This window comes from Callithrix jacchus, chromosome 10, assembly GCF_049354715.1.
Source record: "Callithrix jacchus isolate 240 chromosome 10, calJac240_pri, whole genome shotgun sequence".
Classification (NCBI taxonomy): Eukaryota; Metazoa; Chordata; class Mammalia; order Primates; family Cebidae; genus Callithrix; species Callithrix jacchus.
In genome coordinates this window covers 114,869,361-114,897,247 of record NC_133511.1, presented here as the reverse complement: position 1 = coordinate 114,897,247, position 27,887 = coordinate 114,869,361, and the positions used below count along the sequence as shown (strand labels likewise).

Sequence of the window (27,887 nt, the reverse complement as noted above, 5' to 3'; positions counted from 1 at the left end):
TTCAGCCGAGCGCTCCCGGCTGAATTGCGTCAGTTTCGCCCCGGTCTGAGCCTGGGGCGGGCCCCTTATCTGCAAGCCTCATGAATAATTGAGTACTGGGCCGCGCCTGGTTGCCGAAGGTGGGAAGAATTCTGCACGGGCTTCCTACTCCCGGGTTCCGCCGGCTCATGCATATTCATGAGGCGCCCTGGGGGCGTGGTCATGGGCGGGGCTAGGGGCGGGGCCCCGCCGGGGCTCGCAGTGGCTTCGTCCCGCGGTGACGGCGGCGGCGGCGGCGGCGGTGGCGGTAGCGGCGGTGTCAGAGGCGGTGTCGGAGACTGGCATCGGGGCGCCTAGCCGAGCGGAGACGGATCCCGGGCGAACGCGTGAGTGCGCGGGGGCGGGCGGGCGAAGGAGGGGGCGGGGTCCAGGATGGGGCGGGGGAGGGGCATGGAAGGAGTGGGCGCTTTCCAGCCGGGACCTCGGATTGAGGTGGTGGTGGTGGGGGGGTCTCCAGGAAAGTTTGCAGGGGTCGGGGGTGCTGGGGACGCTGGAGGCCTTGGGGAAGCTGGCGCGTGTGCGCGGGGGTGGAGGGCGCATGGTCTGGAGCTCGTGCTGGCTGAGCCAGAAGAAAGGGGGGAGGGGGCGAGGGCTTGGGGCGGGGCCGGGGGCGGGCAGAGCCGCTGGAGGGACCCCTGCCCCCCCTTTCCCCGGGCCGCGCTAGCCCCCTCCTCCGGCTCCTTCGGCACGCCCCCAGCCACCCCAGTCCGCCCCCACCTGATAAACGTCCACAGCCCACCGTCTGTTCGCCGGCTGCTTCACAACCCGCGCACGGGTCCTCCGCTTCTGCCGACACCGCCGCCCCCCCGCATCCTCTTCCCTTCGGCTGCCGCCGTCCCTTCTGTGTCCAGCGCTCCCCACTGGGCCCCTCCAGACAGCCCATTGCCCGGGGCTGTTCCATCTTCCCGTTGGCCCTCCCTCTTCCAGCAGTTTACGTGCTGTCCCTGCCGACCTCTCTAGCCTCGGATCCGGCTGGAGATCCTGAGGTCCATAGGGGCGACCCCACATGCGCCGAGTCCCCTCAGGGGCTGGAGCTGCCCAGACCTTCTGGAGGCCTTTGCTGCCAGGGGTCAGCTCGTCTTTACCCCGCTCCCTTCTACCCCCTGCTCTCTTGGGGGTGGGGAGTGCTCAGAGCCGCTGTGATTTTGCAGCTTCTGGCCACAGCCTTGGTGGCCTTGGTCACCAGGGGCTCCTGGCTGGGTCCTCTGAGTTGCTGTGGCCACCTCCGCACCTGAGGACTTCATTGCTGGAGCCCCTTATATCACAGAGGGCCCCATCAGAACCCCAGGTGAAAGGATTGTTTTGGTTCTGAGCCAATTGATTTCGACTTCCAACCACCCACACTGTGTCCCTAGTAATAATGTTCAAGGACAAGGAAACAATCTTTAATTTTATTTTTTCTCTCATCTGCCCCTTCCCCCACCACACTTGGCCTGGCTCTGCACAGTTATTCACCCACTCACAGTGGGCAGTCCTCCGTGGTTGACTGACCAGTGGGTTGGCAGTACGGGTTTCTCTACCTTCTTCCTACCCTCTCCCATCTTTGAAACACCTGGGGCAGGGTCCACGTTACGGGAGGGGAGTTGGATTTTGCAGAGATTGAGCACTGGGGAGGTCCCTTTTAAGGGTTTGGTGCTGTCTTCCCAGACCAGCTGGAGTGGTTGCCTTTAAGTGAGGGCAGTGTCCCTTGCAGCTTGGAGAGGGTTGGGTTGTCCTCGGGGATCTGCATAATCCCCCTTTGCATGAGAGGTGCACAGCCTATACCCCAGGTTCTCTATGATTTTGTGGCTGGGAGGGTGCTTCAGGAGCCAGGATGGGACTTGAGGAGGTGGTGGAGTATCTGAAGAACAGGTGGCAGGACTGGGGCCTGGGGAAGTGAAGGAATGGTCTGGGAATGCTGGTATCCTGGGGTCAGATAGGAGGAGGAGGTGGTTATCAGGGATGTTAGCTCATTGGTGACACTGATTGGAGTCCCAGTTATAATGGCCAACATTGATTGAACCCTCGTTATGGGCTAGGCATTGTGCTAAGCAGTTTTTATGTACTATCTCACTTAAGCCTCCTCAGGGTCTCAATAATCCCATTTTTCAGGTAGAGAAACTGAGGCGTAGAGAAGTCACATGGCTAGAAAGTGGTAGACTTCCCCAGCATTGAATCTTGGTATATCAGACCCTGAAGCTCAAGTGACAGGCTTAGAGGAGGGGTACCCATTTGGCTTGTACCCCAGGGCCATGCCACTTGGTTTAATTTCTTCTGTCCCCCTCAAAACTCCTTCAGACCACCCCTAGGCTGGTGAGTGAAGCCCACATAACCCCTATTTATAGGCTGTGGCTGTTCCACCTTGACTGTCTCGGAAGGTGGAACCCCAGGGAATTTTCCCCCAGGTCACTCCACCCCCCGGATGTTCTCAAGCCCCATCCCGTTCTCCCAGCCCAGGCCTGGGCCGGCTCCTCCTTCCTCTTGGCGAGGCTCTGGAAATCCAGTGGGAGGCCATTGCTATGGCAACAGGACTAGGCCCTGGCTTTACCTCATCAAATTCCAAGCTGAAGCCAAGCGATTGAGAAATTAAAGAAAAAAATATATTCCAGATGTTTACTTTTTATTTCTTATTTTTCCGTGTTTGGATGAGATAGCTCTGAGGGAGGGGAGAGTGGGGCAGGGATGTGGAAGGAGAACCGGGAGAGACGGGGGAGAAGGAACCACTCCCAGCTGCAGGCAGGAGGGAGAGAGGGAAGGAGGGTGAGCGGGAAGGGGGAGGCAGGCGCTGGGGCGGGCCCCAGGTTGGGGAGGAGCAGGTTTTTCCCGTCTCCCGTGAGGTGATTCACAGAGAGACTTCATACTTTGCAGCTCTCTAGCTCTGCCTTGAGTAGACACCTCCAGCGGGGCCGCCCTACCCAAGGGACACTCTGGGGACTGTAAGTGGGGTGTCTTGGAGAGTTTGTCAGAGGAGGGAGCAGTGAGTGACTCCCTGAAACTCCAGGACTTTGGGGTTAGGAGATAAGAACTGGAGAGGATCTGGGAAGAGTTGAGGGTTTGGCTGCTGGGAACGTCCCTGGACCTCCTCCTACCCCCAGCCCCCACTCCCAAGTTCCCTCTTCCTGTCCCACACTCTGCCTCTGCTAGAAATAGGAGACTTCCCAATGCTAAACCTACTAGCAACTCCCAACTCTTTTTTTCCTTCTCTTCTCTCTTCCTAGGTCTCCAGCCACCCCGGCTCATGCCTCTCTGCCTCCTAACTCTCAAGCAGAGTGTCTGCCGCATGTGATGAAAGTGTCTACTCTCAGGGAAAGCTCAGCCATGGCTTCCCCACTGCCCCGGGAGATGGAGGAGGAGCTGGTGCCTGCTGGCTCTGAGCCAGGTACCAATGGGTGCAGGGTGGAGCCGGGTGGCTGGGAGGGGTGTGAAGGGCAGAGACTGCACCAGCTTTCTGTCTTAGGCGGGTGGTTCAGTGATGATTCTGTTGAGATGGGAGGGAAGGAGTAGCAAGGCAGTACGGGATGAGTTTGAAAGGTTCTCAGCTTCTCTTGAGACTCTTCAGAACTGTTTGGGATCATAAATCTCCAGCAGGTGTAAAAGCAGACAGGGACCTTCGAGATGATGTGGAGCAAGCTATGCTTTGCAGAGGGGGAAACTGAGGCACACAGGGGGAAATGGAGTGCACAAGTGGGAGTTTGAACCCAGATCTCTGGGCTTCTTGTGTAGACTCTTCTATTTAGCCGAATGTTTAGGGGGTACGAGATTCTGTCGGGAGGATCATGGATGTAGGTACTTCCAAGCTCTTTTATTTGGCATTGGAATGCTTTACACAGAAGGTAGGTTTCGGGTCCTGGTTTTTTTTCCTTCCCATAGCAGATTTACTTTTGTTTGACTTAGGTCAATAGTAAATTTGCATTCCCAGTCACACACCGGATGACAATGGGGAGGCGGCCTGTGGCTGGGGGAGGAGGCAACCTGGAGGCAGGGTAGAGAAGCTCAGCTAAGGTGGAAAGTTGACTACGGATGATAGAGAAGTGTCACGGTGTCACGGATGATAGAGAAGTGTCATGTAAGGTGGAAAAACTAGATTGGGACTATGGAGAGCTGACGGCGATGTGGGCAGGCATGCATTTGTTTATTGGCCTCATTTGCTCATTCATTCTTTCAATTGTTTGATTATGACTTAGGCTAGCTACAAAATACAGTACAGGAAGAAATCAGGTGCCAGGTGGGTCCTTAAATAGCTTTAGTTTAAAAGGGGAATTGGCTAAAACATTTTGGGGGTTTGAATAAGGGAGAAGATGCTTCTGGGATGTGTGTAGAAAATCAAGGAAGGCTTCCTGGAAGAGGTGGCATATGACTTGTGCCTGGAAAGGTGTGAATATTCTTAAATTGGAGGGCGGGAGATGAGGTGGAACAGGAAACAAAGAAGCTCTTCCTGGTTCTTCTGACAGCTCCCCACCAACCCTTTCCTTTTGGTAGGTGACACTCGGGCCAAACCCCCTGTCAAGCCCAAACCCCGGGCCCTGCCTGCCAAGCCAGCCCTGCCTGCCAAACCCAGCCTGCTGGTGCCTGTTGGGCCTCGGCCTCCCCGGGGTCCCCTGGCCGAGTTGCCCTCTGCCAGAAAGATGAACATGCTGGCAGGACCCCAGCCCTATGGTGGTAGCAAGCGCCCCCTGCCCTTTGCACCAAGGCCTGCGGTCGAGGCCTCCACTGGAGGAGAAGCCACCCAAGATACTGGGAAAGAGGAGTCTGGGAAAGAGGAGCCACCCCCTTTGACACCCCCAGCCCGATGTGCTGCCGCAGGGGGCGTTCGGAAGGCCCCTGCCCCTTTCCGCCCAGCCTCAGAACGCTTTGCGGCCACCACGGTGGAAGAGATCCTGGCCAAGATGGAGCAGCCTCGGAAGGAGGTCCCAGCCAGCCCTGACCGCCTGTGGGGCTCCCGTCTCACCTTTAACCATGATGGCAGCTCGCGGTATGGCCCCAGGACCTATGGCACAACCACTGCTCCCAGGGATGAGGATGGCAGCACCCTCTCGAGGGGATGGTCCCAGGAGGGGCCAGTAAAGTCTCCAGCAGAGTGCCAGGAAGAGCACAGCAAGACCCCTGAGGAGAGGTGAAGGGTGGGAGGTTGTATGTTTTGTGACGGCCTGGAGGTCAGGTGGGGTGGGATAGGGTGGGCGCTGGGGACCAAGTGCGTGGCCCCATAAAAGGTTGTGACTTTTACCTGTAGGTTAGTTGTGTGCTGTGAGTACAGGCAGATCCCAATCTAAGTCACAAATCATTCCCCAGTAGATGGTGTTACCGTTACTGTATGCTTTTTAAGTTGTAGTTTTCTTTACAGAGTCGATACTGGTTTATAGAGAGTTCAAATGTACAGTATAGAAGTTTAATAGACAATATGCTTTTTTTTTTTTTTTTTGAGATGAGGTTTTGCTCTTGTCGCCCAGGCTGGAGTGCAGTGGTGTGATCTCGGCTCACTGCACCTTCTGCCTCCCAGGTTCAAGCAGTTCTCCTGCCTCAGCCTTCCAAGTAGCTGGGATCACAGGCATATGCTACCACACCCAGCTAATAATTTTTTGTATGTGTGACAGAGTCTCGCTCTGTCGCCAGGCTGGAGTGCAGTGGCATGATCTCAGCTCACTGCAACCTCCACCTCCTGGGTTCATGTGATTCCCCTGCCTCAGCCTCCCAAGTAGCTGGGACTACAGGTGCATACCACCGTGCCTGGCTAATTTTTTGGATTTTAGTGGAGATGGGGTTTCACCATGTTGGCCAGGATGGTCTCAATCTCCTAATCTTGTGATCTGCCTGCCTCGGCCTCCCAAACTGCTGGGATTACGGGCATGACCTACCATGCCCGGCCAATTTTTAGTACTTTTAATAGAGATGGGGTTTCACCCTGTTGGCCAGGCTGGTCTTGAACTCCTGACCTCAGGTGACCCGCCTGCCTCAGCCTCCCAGAGTGCTGGGATTACAGGTGTGAGCCACTACGCCTGGCCAGGAAGTTTATTTTTAGTTTCTATATACTGAGAGCTGGGCACCACACTTTGCCTCATTGGCGTTCTGGTTGTTTGAGGGAGTATCAGGTCCATTGTAGAAATGAGGAAACTGAGGCTCAAAAGTGACTTCCATAGTCTCAGCAAGTTAAGGGGCAGAGACTGACATCTGTTTGATTCCAAAGCCTGTGCTCTTAACTGCTAGCCCTTACAGTGTGTAGAGCAGTGTGCCAGTCCTGGGGTGGGGCTGCGTGTGTCAGGATGAGTAGGGCACAGTCTCTGCCTGTGAGGTGGAATCTGATGGGAGAGATAAGCCAGGAACACATCTTGATGCCAGGCCAGCTAGTGTCTGCACAGAGATTTTGACTGGTTGGAGACATTTGCATATGATACGCTTCTCCAGAGTGACCACTGGTGTAAAGCAAGGCTGGCCAGGAGGTGCTTCTTGGGGTGGTGGGCATGGGACTTGGGAGGAAGAGCTAAGGCATCTCAGAAGCCATCAGCTGCACAGAGACTGTCCTGAGCGCTGGGAGAGCTAGCTTGAGGCATGGCTGGCTTCCTGGGCCTTTGCTCTGCTGGGCTCAGAGGCTCCCTTTCTCCTCCTCCTGCTATGAAGGGAAGGGCTGCTGTGGTCTGGGCTAAGCCGGATGCTGAGGGGCCCTGCCCTGCCCTGCCCTGCCCTCTGGCCTTGCCCTTCTCTCACCTGACAGTGTCCGGAGCCTTGGCCCTGGAGCTAGTTCCTTTGCCTGTCCCAGATCAGGGTGCTGTGAGGTCACACTCTTACCCAGGCTGGGTTCCACTTGCCATCTTCCTTCCCTCCGTCACTCCAAGCAGGGCTTTCCAACCCTGGAAAATCACTCTTTCCTCTTCCCCTCACCCCCCTGCAATTCTTCAAGAAGTATTGGCAGGGCAGCGGGACCAGCTGCACTCTTCCTGGCTAGAGGAGAACTTTAACTCCTTATGGGTTAAGGGAAAGAGGAGTTATTTTTTTAGGAACAGTTGAGAGGTCTGGGGATACAGGATGCTTTTCCAAAAGGCGTTGGGGAATTTAACCCTTCATGCTCAGGTAGGGAATAGGCACTGCCTTCTGGTGCACTTGCTGTATGGAAAGTGGACAGATTCTGTGTCTGTAATGGTTCTAGGCAGGGCTCAAGAGTAAATGGCTAGGAGCATTTCACCTTTGGGTGCTGCTGAAGTTGCATTGGGAGACTCTCTCACCTTCTCCATTCCATGAAAGATTCCAACATTCTGTGTCTCTATTTCCTGTCCTTGTCCCTCACAGGAGCCCCCCTTCCGACCTGGCCTTCAATGGGGACCTGGCTAAGGCAGCCAGCTCGGAGCTACCTGCTGATGTGAGTTATCCTCCGGTTATGAATCCAAATTATGTATCGTATTTTAGGGCTGGAAGGGTCATCTGAGATCGTCTTTTCTACTCCTTGTAGTGCAGATGGGGAAACTGAGGCCCATGGAGAGAGTGTCTCACCAGAGGGCTGGCCCTGGGATTTTTCAACTCCCAGGCCAGTGCTCTTGATCACCAAAGTGGCTAAGTGTGGGTCAGGCCATGAGGCCATTCATTATAAACAGTAATGATAATATCTGCAGCAAGTGCCACTGCTTAAGTCCCTGCTATGTACTGGGTCTGTCTGTCCCAGGAGTGTTAACTGAGTCAATCCTTGTGATAACTCTGCCTAGCAGACCCCTTGTTAGTCCCATGTGAGAGAGGAGAGCGCCTGTGCCTCACAAAGGGTAAGTAACTTAGGCTGAGGCAGGAGCTGCTGTGTCTGCCCCTTCCCTCTCCGTGCTTTCCCTGGCTGGGCTGCCTTTTCTGGGTTCAGAAGAGGGGTGAGTCCTTTTGCTGAGAGTTTTCCATTATACTCCCATTCTCGAAGATGCTCAGGCTGCTTTCTTGAGCAAATGAGGCACAGGATGGCCCTTTTTGCTCATACAGCCCTTGCTAGCTAGAGACTGTCCCAGCTGCCCTGTGATGGAGTCCTGACGTGAATCATTTGTCCATCCAGCAAGCAGTGAGTGAGGGCCTGTTAGGAGCTGGGTGCTGGGGATGACTGAAGGCAGAGAGTGCGGGACAAGTGTAGTCGGGGAGGAGGTACTGCGAAGGGCAGACGCTGAGCTGGGTGCATGTCTGGGAGCAGCGTTCTCTTTTTTTGAGATGAAGTCTCACTCTGTCACCCAGGATGGAGTATGGTGGCGCAATCTCAGCTCATTTCAACCCCCACTTCACAGGTTCAAGCGATTCTCCTGCCTCAGCCTCCTGAGTAGCTGGGACTACAGGCGCCCACCACCACACCCAGCTAATTTTTTTTTTTTTTGTAGTTTTAGTAGACACAGGGTTTTACCATATTGGCCTGGCTAGTCTTGAACCCCTGACCTTGTGATCCATCTGCCTTGGCCTCTCAAAGTGCTGGGATTACAGGCGTGAGCCACTGCGCCCAGCTGGGGAGCAGCATTCTTGGTAGAGGGCACAGCAAGTACGAAGGCCTTGGTGCTTTCCTGGCAAGGAGGCCAGGATGTCTGCCTCGAAGTGAGAGAGGAGCTGGGTAGTAGTGAGGACCGATGGGTGGTGGAGTGGATTGTGCCAAGTCTCGAAGGCCGCTATAAAGACTTTGGCTTGGGTGAGAGGAACAGGCCATTTGAAGGTTTTGCAGGAGAGGCATAGTATGCTGCTGTCTTAGTTGTAAAGAGTCGCCTGGCCCGTTGGATTATACCGGGCGCGGAGGCTCGCACCTGTAATCCCAGCACTTTGGGAGGCCGAGGTGGGTGGATCACGAGGTCAAGAGATCAAGACCATCCTGGTCAACATGGTGAAACCCCGTCTCTACTAAAAATACAAAAATTAGCTGGGCATGGTGGCACGTGCCTGTAATCCCAGCTACCCAGGAGGCTGAGGCAGGAGAATTGCCTCAGCCCAGGAGGCGGAGGTTGCGGTGAGCTGAGATCGAGCCATTGCACTTCAGCCTGGGTAACAAGAGCGAAACTGTCTCAAAAAAAAAAAAAAAAAAAAAAGAATCAGTTGCAGGGAGGTGCTATTGTTGAAATAGTCTAAGTGAGAGATGATGACAGCTTGGACCCTGGAGGTGGCCTCTGTTGGAGATGGGGAGAAGTGGTTGGTTCTGGATAGAATTTGAAGGCATGGCGGAAAGGACTTTCAGACATTGAGGGAGGAGAGAGAGAGAGAGAGAGAGAGAGGGAGGGAGGGAGGGAGGGAGGGAGAGAGAGAGAGAGAGAGAGAGAGAGAGAATGAATGAGAATGAGAATGAGAGAAAGCACAGAATCAAGGGTGACTCCAAGGCTTTTGGCCTGAGCAACCAAAAGGATGAGTTTATGGTTACTGAGATGGGGACTTGTAAGGGTGAAGCAGGATCGGGGGAGATGGGAGGAGTTTGCTTGTGGATTTGTTGAATTCGAGATGGCTTTCAGATACCCCTGTGGAATCATCAAGCGGGTGGTTGGGTAGTCGAGTCTGCCCTTCAAGGGAAGTGAGCCAATTGGAGAGGAACACTTGGGAACTGTCAGAGTAGGGATGTGTGTTAAGACTGGCTGAGATTACCAGGAGTGGGGAGGGTGCAGGAGGGAGGGCCCTGAGGCAGAGCCAAGGAGCCTGGGAGGATAGTGAGGGAGTCCACCAAGTGGAGACAGCCTCCAGGACTGGAGGAGGGTGCCATCAGCTGTCAGATGCCGTTGACAGGTCAAGGAAGGTGAGCACGGAGAATTGGATTCAGCTCCAGGGAGGTCATCTTCGACCTTGACTAGAGTAGTTAGGTGGCAGGGTAACGGAGAGAGCCAGTTTGGAGTGGGTTCAGGAGAGAAGGGTTCAGGTATTCAAGTGAATGTAGACAGGGCTTTCAAGAAAATGGGTGGGAGCTAGTGAGAGGTGTCGGGTCAAGAGTGGTTTTTTGAAGACAGAAGAAATTAGAGCAGTTTGTGTGCTGATGGAAATGATCCAGTAGAGAGAGAAAAAAAATCAATGATGCAGGAGAGAGAGAAGGGATTGGACTGAGCCCTGAGCGAGGACAGTGCCTGATAGCCGAAGGGGAGGCAGAGTGCTTGTGCTTCCATGCAGGAAGTGGGCGGTGTGCCGGTGTGATGCGGGTTGTTGGGTGGGAAAGGGTTCTCTGCTGATGGCCTCTGTGTTCCCAGAGAACAGGAAGCAAGGCCATCAGCTGAGAGAGGATTGGGGGAGGTGCCGGAGGTTTGATGGGAGAAGATGCTAAACCGTTGCCTGGGAGAGTCCTGCAGTGAATAGGAGGGGGGGTGCCCGGGGATTCTGGGCAGCTCTAGGGCCGGCTCGAGGTCAGTGTTGAATCTGAAGGGAGACCAGCCTTCATGGTTGTGTGTTTTTCTCCAGCCACATGTAGCTGCTCAGGTGTGGGGCTAGGACTGGCCCAGATGTCTTGGAGAGCTGTGTTTAAAACAGGTTAGACAGTGTGATGAAGCAGATGGGGGAGTGGAGCGTTGGGTAAAAAGTGACTTTAGCTAGGCGCGGTGGCTCACGCCTGTAATCCCAGCACTTTGGGAGGCTGAGGCAGGTGGGTCACGAGGTCAGGAGTTCGAGACCAGCCTGACTACATGGTGAAACCCTGTCTCTACTAAAAATACAAAAATTAGTCAGGTGTGGTGGTGTGCACCTGTTGTCCCAGATACTCAGGAGGCTGAGGCAGGAGAACTGCTTGAACCCAAGAGGCGGAGGTTGCAGTGAGCCGAGATCATGCCACTGCACTCCAGCCTGGGTGACAGAGTGAGACTCTGTCTCAAAAAAAAATAAGTGACTTTAATGACGATAAGAATAGAGGTGAGGGTATGAGGGGAGCGTGGGGACAATGAGAAAGAATTAGTGTTAAGGGACTGTGCTACCAGAGGGATCAAAATGAGGGCATTGGGGAAATAGAGTGAGCTGGACAGATAGGCAGTGGGGGTGGGTGAGCGGGGTATTTGGGATTGAGATGATGCAGGGGGTGCAGCCACTGGTAAGGATGAGGTCTACAGTATGACCTTGAAAAGATGGGTCACGCAGTCTCTGGGAAAGAGGAAGGCAATGAACCAGAGGCTGGAAGGGTCGCATCCGGCTATGGAGGTCACTGTAAGCTGTCACAGCAATGCTGGAGAGGGTTGCAGTGATCCATCGGTTATGGTTTTCAAGGAATGATGGGTGTGTAGGATCGATAACAAGAAGGAATTATGGGTGCTGTAGTTCAAGGGCACAGGCTTTGAAATTAGAATGCTGTAGAGGGGATTGAGCATGGAGGGAACAGAAGGGACCTTGAGCAGCAAGCAGGACCCGTTATTTTGCCCTACCTAGTGGGAGAAGCAGCTGCATGGGAGAGGGTGGCCAGGGAAGCTTGACCTCTGCAGAGGGCAAAGGTCAGGTGGAGCCAGACTCGCTTCATTGTCGGGGGACAGGTGGAGTGCCAGGTGCTTGGTGCCTCGTTTGCCCCCTTCTTCTCTCTACGCCCCCATTCTCTGCCCCCATCATCCCACAAATCCTATGCTGAGGACCAGTGCACACATTTTCCTACCCCTCACCTCACTGGGAGTTGGGCATGGTTGCCATCAGCCCTAATTTACAGATGGGGAAACCGAGGCTCAGAGAGACCAAGAGTCCACCATACTTGAGGGAGGGCACATCTTTTAAGAGGCAGTACTGGCCTGGCACGGTGGCTCACACCTGTAATCCCAGCACTTTGGGAGGCCGAGGCGGGTGGATCACCTGAGGTCGGGAATTCGAGACCAACCTGACCAACATGGAGAAACTCTGTCTCTACTAAAAATATGAAAAGTTAGCCTGGCATGGTAGCCCATGCCTGTAATTCCAGCTACTTGGGAGGCTGAGGCAGGAGAACTTCTTGGACCTGGGAGGTGGAGGTTGCAGTGAGCTGAGATCATGCCATTGCACTGCAGCCTGGGCAGCAAGAGTGAAACTCCCTCTCAAAAAAACGAAAACAAAAACAAACTAGCACTGTGACTGCTCGGGCCAGGTGCTGTCAGGTCCCCCAGTGCCTTTTGCTTGGGTCTCACGGCCTTCCTGCCTCCTTGGCACCTCTGGAGTGGCACGAGGAGTGCCCCTGCATGCCCTAGCCCCTCCTGTGAGCAGCTCTGTGGCTGCACTGCACCTCGAGTTCTGCTCTGAGGCAAAAACCCTCTCTCCCCTCCCGAATTCCACCTGCTGAGATGCCTGGAGAGTCAGATTCCCAATTTTCCTTTTCCCTTTATAAAGCAAATATTCTGGACCCCAAACTGGGGCCTCTGAGGAGATCCTCAGATGAGCTTTGGGTTGAGCTGGTGAGGGGTTCAAACCACCTGAAATGTCAGGAATTATGCTTAGTGAATAAGGCGAGGTGCATTCTGGGGAGCAGGTCTAAGGGGGGCTCTGTGAGAAGCCCTGCCTCAAGTCCTCTGTGGGGCCTCTCCCAGCAGCCCCGAGAGACTTCCTGGGGTTCCAGTTTCCTCCTCCCAGCCTGTGAGAAGCTGACCTGGGGTCTGTGTGGGATTGGAGGGGACCCTCCCCACCCCGCTGAGAGGTGAGTAATGGCACTTGATCTTTCTTTTGCAGATTTCCAAGCCCTGGATTGCCTCCAGTCCACCTCCCTCCTCTGAGAATGGAGGCTCTGCCAGCCCAGGCTGCCCGCTGGAAGCCTCAGGCCCAGGCCCTGGCTCTCCCCATCTTCACTCACTCAATAAGAGTTCTCCCTGCCACTCACAGCTTCTGGAAGCCCAGAGTCCTGAAGCTTCCCAGGCTTCTCCCTGCCCTGCTGGGACTCCATCAGCTCCAAGTGCAGTCCTACCTGACAAAGGCTCCCACCACACCCCCAGCCCAGAGCTCCCAGCTGAAGGGGCCCCAGAGGCCCCCAGACCCAGCAGCCCTCCCCATGAGGTCTTGGAGCCCCACAGTCTGGAACAGCCCCCTGCCACCTCGTCCCAGCCCCTGATCGAGGTGGGTGAGTTGCTGGATCTCACTCGGACGCTTCCATCTAGTGGGGAGGAGGCGGCCAAGGGTGACGCACTCCTCCGCCCCACCAGCCTGGTTCAGCGCCGATTCTCCGAAGGTGTGCTCCAGTCACCCAACCAGGACCAGGAGAAGCTGGGGGGCTCGCTGGCTGCCCTGCCCCAAGGCCAGGGAAGCCAGTTGGCCTTGGATCATCCCTTTGGAGCAGAGTCCAACTGGAGTTTATCACAGTCCTTCGAGTGGACCTTCCCCACGCGGCCCTCGGGTCTGGGAGTGTGGCGGCTGGACTCCCCGCCTCCCTCTCCCATCACTGAAGCCAGTGAGGCCGCCGAGGCTGCTGAGGCTGGCAACTTGGCCGTGTCCGGCAGAGAAGAAGGAGTGTTTAAGCAGGGGCAAGGGGCCTGGTCAACGCCAAGTGGATCAGAAAGGCCTAGTTCCTGGGTGCAGGGGGATGATCCAAGCATGTCCCTTACCCAAAAGGGGGATGGGGAGAGTCAACCTCAGTTCCCAGCTGTTCCCCTTGAGCCCCTACCTGCAGTTGAGGGCATGCCTGGATTACCTTTGCAGCAGGCAGAGGAGGGGTGTGAGTTGCAGGAGCCCCTGGCTGGACAGGAGTTCCCTCTCCCTCTGGCTACCAGGGAGGCAGCCCTGCCCGTCCTGGAGCCAGTCCTGGGGCAGGAGCAGCCAGCACCACCTGACCAGCCCTGTGTTCTCTTTGCTGATGCCCCTGAGCCTGGGCAGGCCCTGTCTGTTGAGGAGGAGGCTGTGACCCTAGCTCTGGCCGAGACCACCGAACCCAGGACAGAGGCTCAAGACTCCTGTAGGGTGTCCCCCGAGCCTGCGGGGCCTGAAAGCAGCTCCCACTGGCTAGACGACCTCCTGGCTTCACCACCACCCAGTGGTGGCAGTGCACGGCGAGGAGCTGGAGCTGAGCCGAAGGATGCACAGTCCCCAAGTACCTGCTCCGAGGTGAGGATGGGCATAGGGAGTGGGGGGCTTCTGGGGACAGAGGCCAGGGCTTGGGTGGGCTTCATTCTTTGAATGTGGATTTTACGTGTCAAGAGCTTGGGCTGTGGTAGCGAGCAGGGCAGCTGTGGACCTGCACATCGTAGGTCCTCAGAGCCACACGGGATGGTGTGTGGGGTTTCGTGTAAGGCTCTATCCCAGCTCCAGCACCCGCTAGCTGATTGGTCTTGGGAAGAATGTACCTTAACTGCTAAGCTTCAGAGTCCTTCCATGATAGCACTGGCCTCTGAGAGTTAAATCGCGGGAAACTGAGAGGTGGGGAGCTCTGAGTATGGTATGTGGCAGGTGCGGAGTATTCAGTCTTATTATGGCAATGTTATTCAAGGCACAGTAGTGTAGCCATTTAGAGTGTGGGCTCCTGAGTTCGTCTCCTGGCTCTACTGTTCCTTTGCCCAGGTGTGACCTTGAAAGAGCGACTTTTCTGCCCTCTGCCTCAGTTTCCACATCTGTAAACCGTGGATCACAAGATGAGCTCTACCCCCGAGGGTGTTGGCAAGGGTTCAATGAGTTGTAATGTCTAAAGTGCTAAGAATAGCCCTTGGCTCATCCTAAGTGCTTAATAAGTGTTGGCTTTTACAAACGTTATTAACATTGAGCTCCAGACCTGCTTTGTAGACAGGCAGCTGGGGCTTAGAGGAGGTGAGCCTTGTGCAGTTACCCAGCAAGTTGGTGGCTGGGCCTAGGCCAGCGCTGTTTCCCTGCCCGATGCCCTTTCTCTTACCAGGCTGCCTCTGAATTTAAGGGCCAGGGGCCAGGTGGCTTTTGAAATTTATTTCTCAGGCCAAGCCTGGGCTGGAAGGGGCGGAGCTGCAGGGGGCCTCTAGGGGCTGGGGGGCGGGGAGGAGGAGGAGCAGGAAGGGGTTAAGCTGACTCCTGCAGTAGGTGTGTCTGTCCCGGGATGTGGGTGACTCAACTGACTCCTGGGCGGGGCTGCCCGATGTGCAGCTGCTCCGGAGGGAGCAGGGCCAGGGTGAGGGAGAGCCAGCGCCAGAGCCGTCGGACAGGTCCCAGCTCGGGGAGCGGCCCAGCCCTGTCCCTGTGCCTGGCTGGCCGCACCCAGCAGCCCCAAGGCGGGCGGGGGGCGGGGGGCGGGGGGCCATGGCCCAGCCTAGGGATGGGGAGGCCAGCATGTCTATCCTGGAGCGGCTGCTGGCCAACGCAGCGCTGCGGGATGAGGCTGGCCGGCTCCGAAGCCCTGAGCCCAGGACTCTCCCGCCCACAAGGGTGAGTCAGGGAGAGTGAGGTGGGGGGTGGGGCGCAAAAACCCCGGGCTGGGATTTCCCCCTGTGCCACAGGCTGCCCCTCCTGTCTTTCCTGAGCCAGGGTGAAGGCTGAGAGGTCTTCCTGGGGAGGACTGGGCAGACAGCACTTTCGTTGGGAAGAAGGGCCTGGGTACTTACAGGAGGACGGGGTCGGATGGGGCAGGGGAGCGGATGGGCTGGAAAAGCTCTCACTGGTGTTGGAAACTTGCTGTGCAAGGGAGGTCACAGAGGCTTTGAATCTTGACCTCTCCTAATCGAAAGGAAAGCGCCCTCCCCGCCATTCCTGTGTGAAGACCACTCCTCTCCTGGCTGTTAGCCAAGTATTGCCCAAGGGTTGTAAACATGACCATGGGACCATCGATTGAGTGCCCACTGCATGCCAGGCACTGTGCCGAGTGCTTGGTCTAAATGATCTCATTTAATCCTCTCACACCAGCCCCATGCAGAAGGAATTATCCTTGTTTGAGGATGAGGCCGCTGAGGCCCAGAGTAGTTAGGTGATTTGCTGAAGGTCACACAGCTTTCTGTTGCCAGGGTGGGGTTCTCAGGCACTGGGCAGCATGGACCTTGCCGGATTGACCCCCCCACACCCCGGTTGAATCTAATCATTGTTTCTTTGTCTGTTTTTTTTTTGTCGTTGTTGTTATTCCCAGGGACTCCTTGGCTGGTCCCAGAAAGATCTGCAGAGTGAATTTGGGATCACAGGAGACCCACAGCCCAGCAGTTTCAGTCCTTCCAGCTGGTGTCAAGGTGCTTCTCAGGACTATGGCCTTGGGGGTGCAAGCCCTAGAGGAGACCCAGGCCTCAGAGAGGGTGACTGGACCAGCAAGTATGGGCAAGGAGCTGGGGAAGGGAGCACCAGGGAGTGGGCCAGCCGGTGTGGCATCGGCCAGGAGGAGACGGAGGCCAGCAGCAGCCAAGACCAGAGTGAAATGACTGCTCCAGGGGGCCTCACAGCCCAGGACCGGGTAGTGGGAAAGCCAGCCCAGCTTGGCAAGCAGCGGAGCCAGGAGGCAGATGTTTCGGACTGGGAGTTCAGGAAGAGGGATTCCCAGGGCACCTATTCCAGCCGGGATGCAGAACTCCAGGACCAGGAATTCGGGAAGAGAGATTCACTGGGTGCTTACAGTAGTCGAGATGTAAGCCTTGGGGACTGGGAATTTGGGAAGAGAGATTCTCTGGGTGCTTATGCCAGCCAAGACGCCAATGAGCAGGGCCGGGATTTGGGGAAGAGGGACCACCATGGCAGATACGGCAGCCAGGATGCTGATGAGCAGGACTGGGCGTTTGAGAAAAGAGATGTGTCCCTCGGCACCTATGGCAGCCGGGGTGTGGAGCCACAGGAACAGGAGTTTGGGAAGAGCGCTTGGATGAGGGACTACAGCAGCGGTGGCAGCTCGAGGACCCTTGACACCCAGGACAGAGGCTTTGGAACGAGACCCCTGAGCTCTGGGTTCAGCCCTGAGGAAGCCCAGCAACAGGATGAGGAATTTGAGAAGAAGATTCCGAGTGTGGAAGACAGCCTTGGAGAGGATAGCGGGGATGCTGGCCGGCCAGGCGAGAGAGAATCAGGGGGCCTGTTCAGTCCTAGCACTGCTCACATGCCAGACGGGGCACTCGGGCAGAGAGACCAGAGCAGCTGGCAAAACAGTGATGCCAGCCAGGAGGTGGGAGGGCAGCAGGAGAGGCAGCAGGCAGGGGCTCAGGGTCCTGGCAGTGCTGACCTGGAAGATGGGGAAGTGGGGAAGCGAGGCTGGGCCGGTGAGTTTAGCCTCAGTGTTGGCCCCCAGCGAGAGGCAGCATTTAGCCCAGGGCAGCAGGACTGGAGCCGGGATTTCTGCATCGAGACCAGTGAGAGGAGCTATCAGTTCGGCATCATTGGTAATGACAGAGTGAGTGGTGCTGGCCTGAGCCCTTCCAGCAAGTCGGGAGGTGGTCACTTTGTGCCTCCTGGGAAGACCACAGCTGGCTCTGTGGACTGGTCTGACCAGCTGGGTCTCAGGAACTTGGAAGTGTCCAGCTGTGTGGTTTCCGGGGGTTCGAGCGAGGCCAGGGAGAATGCCGTGGGACGGATGGGCTGGTCAGGCGGCCTGGGCTTAAGAGACATGAACCTGACCGGCTGTTTGGAAAGTGGAGGGTCTGAAGAGCCTGGGGAAGTCAGAGTTGGGGAGAAGGACTGGACTTCTGATGGTCATGTCAAGGGCAGAGATTTGGCTGAGGTCGGTGAGGGAGGAGGCCACAGCCAGGCCAGAGAGAGTGGTGTGGGGGAGACAGACTGGTCAGGGGTGGAGGCCGGAGAGTTCCTGAAATCAAGGGAGCATGGCGTTGGACAGGCAGACTGGACACCTGACCTGGGGCTGAGAAACATGGCCCCAGGGGTAGTCTGCAGTCCCGCAGAGCCCAAAGAGCTTGGGGTGGGCCAGATGGACTGGGGGAACAATCTGGGCCTGAGGGATCTGGAGGTGTCCTGTGACCCAGAGTCTGGAGGTTCTCAGGGGCTGCGGGGATGTGGAGTGGGGCAGATGGACTGGACCCAGGACTTGAGGCCCCGAAATGTGGAGCTCTTCGGGGCTCCAACTGAAGCCAGGGAGCATGGGGTGGGTGGGGTTGGCCAGTGCCCAGAGCCAGGCCTGCGGAACAATGGCAGCTTGTCCCCTGGCCTGGAGGCCAGAGACCCCTTGGACGCCAGGGAGCTGGGGGTTGGTGAGACAAGTGGTGGGCCAGAGACCCTGAGAGAAGATGACCCCTCGTGCTCCTTGGAGATACACCCTGCAGACCCTGGAATGGAGATGGGAGAAGCCCTTGGCTTTGGAGCCAGGTAAGCAGCACAGCCTCATCCCAGTGTGGGCTACCTGAGAAACTGGAGCCTTTATGAGGAGGGAAGGAACAGTTTTTCCTGAGAACTTTTAGTGTTTGGTTACTGAAGACATTTTGAACTGAGAGTTTTAAGAAACTGGAATAATGACACATCCAGGTGAATTCCTTTTCTGAAGGATGACTAATGTGTTAGTAAGTTATCACTCATTTGCAACCCATGTTTTGAGCTTCCTTGGTGATTTGAAGTTGTGACTGTGCTGGGGGGGATGGTGCATGTTATAGCTTGGATGTTTCTGGTAGGTTCTGCTCTCGTACACAGTAGCTGTTTCCCAGGCCTCACAGGTGGTTTCATAGGTGTAGGGCAGAGGATTCTGTGTTTTCTTGGCCGGGGCCACCGCAGCCGGGAGTGGAGTGGACAGTGGCACCCACGAGTTATCAGAGGTTTGGGACTTGGTGCTTCTTGCCTGTCCTGTCATGAAGCCTGGAAGAGCAAGTTTAGGAACTTGAAGGGTATATTGGGACCTGGCCTCATGACCATGGCCTCTGTGCAAAGTTGCTGAAAGAGAACTTGACAAAGGTTTTACAAGCCAACCACGGTCTGTTTCGTGGATGTTTTACAACCAGCTGAGATGATTTTGCAGCTGAGAAAGGTGTTAAAAAGACAGTGCTTCCGTTTTGTTAACATTTCCATCCATTGAGATTTGCTTTGATTCCCTTTAGTGAGCAGAAAATGTTACCTTTTCCAGACCCACAGTGGGAGCGTCTCCCTGGGTATGTGGGGAAGGCAAGGGAAGTGTGGGACGAGGGCTTTTGTAAGTGGAAGGAGCCGGTAGTGGGAGGAGAGGACCAGGAAGGAGCTGGAGAGCATCGTGGTGGTCTTGGGGAGTCAGGAGAGGCATTTGGGGTGGAGGAGAAGGAGGGAGGGAGGACCCAGGGAGCTGCCCAGTGGGGTTTGAGGAAGGGGATCTTCCTGACGACTCAGGCTGTTGACAGGGTGGCCATGGAGCCCTGGGAACCACTGAGGCTGTGTCCAGGACTGTGGGGAAGAAGGGAGGCTCTTAGCCTCAGTTTCTCAGGGTTTGACTCGGGAAGTGCAGAGTTAAAGCTCTAACGTTCCTGGTGCAGGGGAGAGTCGAGGCTTGGCGTGGTTGTTCCAGATTTCTCTTCCTGGGACTCATAGAACTCATGCCCCATGCTCAGCCACACATCGTACCTCATTGATCTTCACAGCTGCTCTGGGAAGCAGGAAAGGGATTTTTATCCTGTCCGTTAGTGGGTGGAGAGGTGGTGTGACCCCTTAAGGAAGGGCAGAGTGTCAGCTGTACCTCTTTCTCACTTGTTTATGTTAATTGCTTTCAGGTTTTGCCTCTGTGGGATACCCCCCCACCCCACCCTTCTACCCCACAGCTCTCTGCCTTTCCCTTCTGAATGGGGTGGCTCTTGAGAAGTGGAAAGTGATCATCTCCGTTCCCTTTGTTTAGGATGGAGGGAGGTGGGGCGGGGATTGTGCCGGGACTAGGTTAGGGGAAGTGGGGGAGGGTAGCGTTGGACAAGCCGGGAAGCGCTGGGCTTTCTGAGCTTCGGTCTCATCACGCCTTTAAAGCACCCAGGCTTTTGTGATTTTGTTACTGCAAGTCTCACTGTATGCAACAGAAAGCGTGGCTCCTCGAAAGCCGAAAGGAGACAGTTGCTTTAGAGAGGAGTTCGAGGGGCTTGTTTGAATTTGGTGCTTTCAGGCAACCTTTTCTAAAATGTGTCCTAAAGAATACCAGTCTGTGAATATGTTTGGAAAATGCTGGGTACTCTATGGCTGTTCAGAAGACTTAGTCTGTGTAGTAGCATATATTAGTATCTTAAAGACAAGTAACAAATGCCGTGTTTGCCAGACTAATTTGGCTAATGTCCAAGAACCTAGTGTTTTGAGCAGGGAAATTCTGATGTAGGGAAATTCTACACTATGAGCACTTTCTCTCGTTTTTTTTTTGAGACAGAGTTTCAGTCTATCACCCAGGCTGGAGTGCAGTGGCACTCTCGGCTCACTGCAACCTCTGCTTCCTGAGTTCAAATGATTCTCCTGTCTCAGCCTCCCTAGTAGCTGGGATTACAGGTGCACATCATCACACCTGGATAATTTTTGTATTTTTTAATAGAGACGGGATTTCACCATGTTGACCAGGCTGGTCTCGAACTCCTGATCTCATGATCTACCCAGCTCGGCCTCCCAAAATGCTGGGATTACAGGTGTGAGCCACCGCGCCTGGCCCACTACCAGCACTTTCTCTTCAAAAGAAAATTTTGGGGGTTCCCTTTGTAACGAGAAGTCCTTGATACTAGCTCAGAGGGGTCTGGCTTTGGGTCCCTCTGCCAGGCTTGCATTCTGATTCTGTCACCACCTCTGTGACCTTGGGCAAGTTTGTTCTCTTCTGCGGGCCTCTGATTCCTCGTCTGTAAGCTGGGAGTGACTTACACCCAGTACTCATGGGGTTTTGTTAATAAGTCCTCACAAAAAGTAGGGACACTGAGAGAGGCAGTGTGCTGTGCACAGGTTCCCACAGCTGGTGGCTGTGGGTTCTTCTTGTCACCTTGGGCCCAAGCCTTGCAGTCTTCTCTGGGTACCCTTCTTATCTCTCTGGGGTCAAGGCCAGCTGCTGTTCCTCTAGGCACATCTTTCTAGCCCCACTGCTCCCTCTTTTCAGGTCAGAACACTGGGATAGTCACGTTTTGCAGTTCAGCGCCATGTCTGCCTCTGCAGCCGTGCTGGAGGGTGGGGTGGGATACAGTCCTGGCCCTCTGGGTACTCTGAAGTTTAGACCACGTGAAGGGTGTAGTTGGGACAAGATGAGGCACATCCTCTCTGGCCAGGGACCTGTGTTGAAGATGATAATGACTATCCTAATAATTTGTTGTATTTGGCAAGTGCTAACTATGTGTTAGGCACATATTTCTGCCAACAAACTAGTATGGTTTACGTACTTTTATCATCCCCATTTTACAGATAAAGAAACTGAGATTCAGAGTGGAACAAGTAAGTTGTGTTCAAAGCCACAGCGTAGGAGGAGACAGAGCCTAGCTGTGTCCTGGAGTGGCAGGACTCAGCCCCTGTGTTCCTAACTACCCCCTTCCTGCTCCATGCTGGGAGGGGCTCAGCTTGTGTGTGATCCGGATGCTTAGGAGTAGGAAAGCTTTTCCTAAGATGGGGTGGGATTTAGTCTGGCGGGGTGGGCGTAACTGTGCTTGTCAAGTGCTAACTATATGCTAGGCACATATTTCTGATTCAGAAGAGCCCATAACTGCACTTTCTTTCTTTCTTTTTTTTTTTTGAGACGGAGTTTCGCTCTTGTTACCCAGGCTGGAGTGCAATGGTGCGATCTTGGCTCACCGCAACCTCCGCCTCCTGGGTTCAGGCACTTCTCCTGCCTCAGCCTCCTGTGTAGCTGGGATTACAAGCGTGCGCCACCATGCCCAGCTAATTTTTTTGTATTTTTTTTGATAGAGACGGGGTTTCACCATGTTGACCGGGATGGTCTCGATCTCTTGACCTCGTGATCCACCCACCTCGGCCTCCCAAAGTGCTGGGATTACGGGCTTGAGCCACCGTGCCTGGCCCATAACTGCACTTTCATGGGCTCTCCCCACTTGCCACTCTCTGCTCCTCAAGGCCACCATCAGAGCCCACTGACCTCTGTCCAAGTGGCTTGGACCAGCTGTCGATTTAGGAGTGGATCTTTTGGAGTTTTGCTCTTCTTGCTCGGGCTGGAGTGCAGTGGCGCCATCTCAGCTCACTGCAACCTCCACCTCCCAGGTTCAAGCGATTCCCCTGCCTCAGCCTCCCAAGTAGCTGGGGTTACAGGCGCCTGCCACCACACCCAGGTGGGAGGCCTGGCTAATTTTTGTATTTTTAATAGAGACAGGGTTTCACCATGTTGGCCAGGCTAGTCTGGAACTCCTGACCTCAGGTGATCTGCCTGCCTTGGCCTCCCAAAGTGTTGGGATTACAGGTGTGAGCCACACTGCACCTGGCGGAATGGATCTTTTTAGCTACATGGGCTTTTTACATCTCTTTAGCTTGTGAGGCCTGCCCTGAGCCATCTTTTGTCCCACCCCAGGGAGAGGCTTCGGGTGGGGTGCTGTTGCTGCCCCCTCCCTCTGAAGCCTTCCTGACTTTAAGCTGGCTGTCAGGGTGAGTTGGCTCTGGCCCCCAGCCAGGGCTGCTCCCAATTCTGCCGCCTTGCTGTACTTCTTCTGCCGTCACTGCCTCCTTCCCCCACGTCTCTTCCCGGACAGCTTTAATTTCCATCTGTCAGCAGCTCATGGAAGGACAGACTGCCACTCATGCTCTCTGTCCCTGCCCCCTCTTCCTGCTTGGTATTGACTCACCTGCCTCACTCTCCTCCTGCTTTAATCCCATTGGGAACCTGGGGCCTGGCTTCCAGGCACTGCCCTGCTAGCATTTCCCACACCTCTGTGCCTGGTGTGAGTATGGTGGGGGCGGCGGGCACACTGTGTGTGTGTATGCGCGCGCGTGTCGGGTGTGGCTCTGTGCCGTGCTGGTAGACATGGTGGGTGCAAGGTGCATCTCTGGGAGTGACAGTGCACACGCCCTCTGCCTGAGTGTGTGTGATGAGTGTGAGTGTATCTGTCATTTTGGGGAGTGGCAGCTGGACAGGATGGGAAGGATGAGTTAGCGAGAGAGTGTGTGCTGTGCTTGTGCCGTGTTTGTTTTTTGTTTTTAGATGGGATCTTGCTATGTTGCCCAGGCTGGTCTTGAACTCTTGGGCTCACATGATCCTCCCGCCTTGGCCTCCTAAGTAGCTGGGATTATAGGCGTGAGCCTCACGCCTGGCTGTGCTGTGTTTTGAGGAAGCAGCAGACAGAAGACACATATGCTGCATACAGGTCCAAGGTGACCCAGTCCCTCGTTTACTTGGCAAACATTTGCTCAGTCCAGCTCGTAGCCAGGCTCTGGGTCGGGTGCTGGTGGCATAAAGGCAGAAAGGTCCCCGTTTTTTTCCTTGAGCTCGTAGGCTGTGGAGACAAAGAACCACAGGATGGAAGCAGGAGCTGGCATGGGTTGGAGCCCAGGGCTTGTAGGGCTGAGGCGGCCATGGTGGCTGGGAGGGGGCAGGGCAGCTTTGGAAGCAGAATTGAACTGAAGGGACAGTACCACAAGGGACAGTGGGCTGCAGGGAGCTTTCCAGAAGATGGAGTAGCTTGTGCAAAGCCAGCAGCACGTGAGGGCCAGGTGTGTTCTGAGGGCCAGGTGTGTTCTGATGGCCTGGGGAGTGAAGAGGCATCACGTCAGGGCTGAAGACATGAGTCCAGAGAGGCAGGTGGGCCAGTGCCTGGCTCACCCTGAGGGGCATGACTGCCCAAGCAGGTGGCCCTGGAGGATAGTGGCTGCTCCTTCTGGGGTGCGTACTGACCAGGACTGCACCAAGTGCTTTAGATTCTTCTTTTTTTTATTTTTTTGAGACAGAGTCTGGCTCTGTTGCCCAGGCTGGAGTGCAGTGGCGCGATCTTGGCTTACTGCAACCTCCAGCCTCAGCCTCCCGAGTGGCTGGGATTACAGGCGTTTGCCACCATGCCGCCCAGCTAACTTTTGTATTTTTAGTAGAGATGGGGTTTCACCCTCTTGGCCTTGGCCAGGCCGGTCTTGAACTCCTAGCCTCAAGTGATCCTCCCGCCTTGGCCTCCCAAAGTGCTGGGACAGGCATGAGCCACCGTGCCCAGCTAGATTCTTCTTTCATCCATGTAGCAACTCTGTGCAGTTAGAGGAGCCTGAGCTGTTTCCAGGGAGGGGGCTCACCCAAGATCTTGGGATTTGAACCCGCCAGACTGGCCCGGCTCTTCCTCTGTGTGCTGTTTTGCTCAAGGCCCTGACCTGAAGGTCCTTCCTGAAGGAGTCTGAGAAAAGCATGGGAAGGAGGGAGAGAGAGAGGTTGGGGGTTGGGGGAAGGAGCTCGTGAAGTAGGTTTCAGGGCAGGGAGAGGGGGCCTTATGGGGATCTCGTTCTCTTTCTGTCCCCTCTGCAGTCCTGGCAGGTGCCCGGCCCGCTCCCCACCCTCCGGCTCCCAGGGCCTGCTGGAGGAGATGCTGGCAGCCAGCAGCTCCAGGGTGGTGGCGCGGAGGGAGTCAGCGGGCTCAGGACTTGGGGGCCCGTTGGAGGAAGGAGCTGCATCAGGTGCTGCCCAGGAGGAGGTGCTGGAGCCTGGCAGGGACTCTCCACCGTCCTGGAGGACCCAGCCTGATGGCGAGGCCAGCCAGACAGAAGATGTGGACAGCACCTGGGGCTTTTCAGTGGCCAGGCGGAGCGATCAGGGGCCAGCACAGGCTTCTCGGCGACCCTCCCAAGGCCCTCCTCCCAGATCCCCCAGTCAGGACTTCTCCTTCATTGAGGTCAGTGAAGGGTGAGCCCAAGACAGTGGGTGGGTGAGTGCAATGAAGCCAGAGCCCCATTCCTGGTGCGTCCCTGGGCAGTCCCAGTCCAGGAGGCAGAAGCAGAAGGCGGGTTGTAGGTGTGTCACGTGAATTTGAGGCTCTGGCTGCAGGAGGGGTCAGTTCCCAGTCAGCTGCTGTGGATGGACTCCCATGGTATGGGGCAGCAATGGCAGTGGTGTCACTATTGCCCCGAGCAGGACACCGAGATCCTCGACAGTGCCATGTATCGGAGCCGTGCCAACTTGGGGCGCAAACGTGGGCACCGGGCCCCGGCCATTCGGCCTGGGGGTACCTTGGGCCTGTCGGAGGCAGCAGACTCGGACGCCCGCCTGTTCCAGGACTCTACGGGTAGGGCTGATGGATTATTTTATGATGTCTCTTGATGTCTGGGGTGTTAGGCCCGGCTTGTGCAGGGGCTGCAGGGTGGGGGTATCTGGGTGTGCTGCCTTTTCTGAGCCCCTTCCCTGGGCCTTTGCAGAGCCACGGGCATCTCGGGTGCCATCTTCAGATGAAGAGGTAGTAGAGGAACCTCAGAGCCGCCGGACACGGATATCCTTGGGCACCAAGGGGCTGAAAGTCAACCTCTTTCCTGGCCTGAGCCCGTCAGCCCTGAAGGTACCATCTGATCATTAGGCAAACATGTCCAGCCATCTGGCCAGGTGGCCGCCTTGCATGCTGCCTTTCTTCTCTCCATCCATCAATTCATTCCCCTGGTCCCCCTCTCGCATTCCTCCTCTCATTCTGGTTCCCATTGAGGGCTCCAGAAGATCCCTTGGTGCCCCATTGGGCCCTGTGCTGTGTGCCATGTGGGATGGAAAGAACAAGACGTATGCTTGTCCTGGAACCTCAGGGGCAGTGGGAGATGTGATGCCCGTAATTAGCTTGGATGAGGGAAAGGTTATGTGTCCCTGGGGAGAGGCGCAGATAGGGGCTGGGCCTGTTCAGAGAGACAGGAGTCATTTCCTAACAGCAGGGTGGAGGGGAAGGGGAAGGGAGGGTGGATTGGGGAAGGCCTCTTGTAAGTGGATCATCTTGGCCTGAGGCAGGCACAGGAGTTGGCTCCTGGAGCTGGGTGGTGGGTTGCACCGCAGCAGAGGGAACAGGGGAGGGAAGTCACCACTGGCTTTGTCCCACCCAGTTTGTCTGAATTCAATCCTGCCATATCTTTTTGAGGACAGAAAGGTGTGCAAGGCTTAGCTCAGTTCTGGGGGAGGTACATCTCAAAGTGACTTCTCATCCTTTGGGGTAAAAGGACTGTAGAGGGTTCTCTGCCTGATTCTGGGGATTACACGCTCTTGAGATAAGCTCTCACTATCTGAGAATCCTACTGCCTGTCCCTCTTATATCTGTCTGCATCTGGACTTGTTTCTCAGGCCAAGCTGCGTTCCCGGAATCGCTCAGCTGAGGAAGGGGAGCCAGCAGAGAGCAAATCGAGCCAGAAGGAGTCCGCAGTCCAGCGCTCCAAGTCCTGCAAGGTCCCAGGGCTGGGGAAGCCCCTCACCTTACCTCCCAAGCCAGAGAAGTCCTCAGGGTAGGTGACCTGGGCTCTGGGCACCCACTGACCTCACTGTATTACTCTGAAAAGGGAAACTCCCACTTCACAGAAGAGGAAGACTGAGGCTCTAGGAGGAGGCTCAGTTGCACATGCCCCAGCTGAACTGTATGAAGTTGATGTCAGAATTCGGGTCCCCGCAGCCAGGCCCCAGGCTGCCTCTTCTGATTGCAGGGTGGTTTCTGTCCCTATCATGTCTTCTTGTTTTGTTCATTTTCCCCAAAGTTTGCATCATGGACCTTTGCCCTCTGCCTCCTAGGTCAGAAGGATCGTCGCCCAACTGGCTGCAAGCCCTGAAGCTGAAGAAGAAGAAGGTCTGAGAAGTGACTGAGGTGAGGGCAGGTTCCTGGGCTTGGATCCAGTCTGAGTAGGGCCCGCCCTGGAGGGTTGGGAGGCCTCATACCCCTTCTGTCCCTTAGCTCCCACCCCTTTCTCTGTGAGGTTAGAAACAGCAGGTGAAGCCAAGCTCCAGAGACTTGGTAGGCCCTTGGCTGCTCTAGATTTTGTCCACAGGGAGGTCAGGGTGTTGTCTGGCCTGGTATGGAAGAGGAGGAGATCTGCCATCCTGGCCTGCCTCTCTGGGCTCAGGGACAGTCCCCCATGTCTGCTGGCTGGATGGATAGTGATCAGCCAGCCCTTCTGGTCTGGGACCCTGTGGGCATTTACCAGCCTCCATGACCAGGCTCAGCCGGGGGAACCAGGATGGGTGTCGGGGAGAGGAAGCTAAGCCTCCACAGTGTCCTTCCCTGACGTCTTTTCCTCCCTTCCCATTGCAGGTTCTTCCCATCTGGCAGTCTCAGGCAGTGCCCATTCCTGTGGGGTCCCTGGGTGAGGAGACGGCTGGAGCCCCACCACGCCACGCCCCAGGCTGTAGCCTCTGTCCCCCTCCACCTCTGAGCAGCATCTGGGGAGGCACATTTATGCACTTTGTATCACCTTCCCGACTCCCCCAACACCTTCCCTTCCAGCCTGGATTTCATCACTAGTGGTTGAAGGTTCTGTCCCTCCCTCCTTCTTCCCTCTCCCTCTCTGCTTCCTCCTCCAGCCTCCCTTGGGTTTTCTTTTGATACCAATTTATAGCATTTTTTATAAAAGCCTTTGATTTTTATAATGGGTGGGACTATACCCCTGCCCCACCCCAGGTCTCCCTCTGCCCCACCAGGTACCCCACAGAGACCAATGACATTTTGCCACTTGAAACAATAAATAAAGTTTTTTGGGAATTGGTGCTGTCTAGGTGGTGAGGCGTGGTCATGGCTGCTCATCCCATTCTTCCCCACCAGGGGCTAACTCTGACATTGGATGTGTCACTTCTCTTTCACTCACTTACTGGGCACATCACTGAGAAGGGTATATTGGTTATAATAGGATGATCAAGAATTCAGACACTCCCTAAATCTTAGTAGTTTAGCATAAAAAGGTTTACATTTCATCCATGACACAGTCCAGGGTGGGCTGGTGACAGGGGCACTCTGTACCTTAAAGTCATTCAGAGCCCAGGCTCTTTCCCTGTTGTGGCTCGGCCATCTTCAGGGCCTGGAGTCTTCTGCCACATCTAATAGAGTAAGGGGAAATACTTTGTGGGAGATACTCTGAGTCCATTCAGGCTGCTGTAACAAAATACTGTAGACTTGGATGGCTTATAAACAACGGACATTTATTTCTCACAGTTTTGGAGGCCAAGAAGCTCAAGATCAAAGCACTGACAGATTCAGTGTCTGGTAAGGACCTATTTTCTGGTTCATAGATGGCGCCTTCCTGCTGCATCCTCACATGTAGAAGGGACAAGGGAGCTCTCTGGGGCCTCTTTTATAATGGTA

At 55.5% G+C, this 27,887-nt stretch overlaps 1 protein-coding gene and 1 non-coding gene across 4 annotated transcripts in view; both read left to right on the top strand.

Moving 5' to 3' along the window:
• Positions 1 to 237: 237 nt before the first annotated feature.
• Positions 238 to 27,295, top strand: TNKS1BP1 (tankyrase 1 binding protein 1). Of its 3 annotated transcripts, none has more exons than XM_009008129.5 (12): positions 238 to 365; positions 3,237 to 3,397; positions 4,498 to 5,131; positions 7,297 to 7,366; positions 12,580 to 13,941; positions 15,914 to 18,078; positions 24,110 to 24,473; positions 24,713 to 24,863; positions 24,994 to 25,130; positions 25,889 to 26,046; positions 26,327 to 26,399; positions 26,844 to 27,295. In XM_009008129.5, the coding sequence occupies exons 2-11, from the start codon at positions 3,304 to 3,306 to the stop codon at positions 26,385 to 26,387; spliced, it is 5,196 nt and encodes a 1,731-aa protein (XP_009006377.1). In that variant the 5' UTR covers positions 238 to 365; positions 3,237 to 3,303; the 3' UTR covers positions 26,388 to 26,399; positions 26,844 to 27,295. The 3 variants fall into 3 exon arrangements, with proteins under 3 accessions (XP_009006377.1, XP_078197176.1, XP_009006378.1); XM_078341050.1 differs by lacking the exon at positions 238 to 365 and adding an exon at positions 2,666 to 2,778; XM_009008130.5 differs by lacking the exon at positions 238 to 365 and adding an exon at positions 2,876 to 2,954.
• A 431-nt stretch (positions 27,296 to 27,726) lies between these two features.
• Positions 27,727 to 27,887, top strand: part of LOC118145502 (uncharacterized) — a 48,919-nt gene continuing 48,758 nt past the window's right edge. Inside the window, exon 1 of the transcript XR_013523433.1 lies at positions 27,727 to 27,788. This is a non-coding gene — a transcript (uncharacterized LOC118145502). The remainder of the gene's footprint in view (positions 27,789 to 27,887) is intronic.

Coding starts and splice junctions, on each gene's coding strand:
- TNKS1BP1 (XM_009008129.5), top strand. CDS start 3,304: ATGAAAGTGTCTACTCTCAGGGAAAGCTCAGCCATGGCTTCCCCACTG. Junction 3,398..4,497: donor GCCTGCTGGCTCTGAGCCAG/GTACCAATGGGT, acceptor TCCTTTTGGTAG/GTGACACTCGGGCCAAACCC. Junction 25,131..25,888: donor TGAGCCCGTCAGCCCTGAAG/GTACCATCTGAT, acceptor CTTGTTTCTCAG/GCCAAGCTGCGTTCCCGGAA.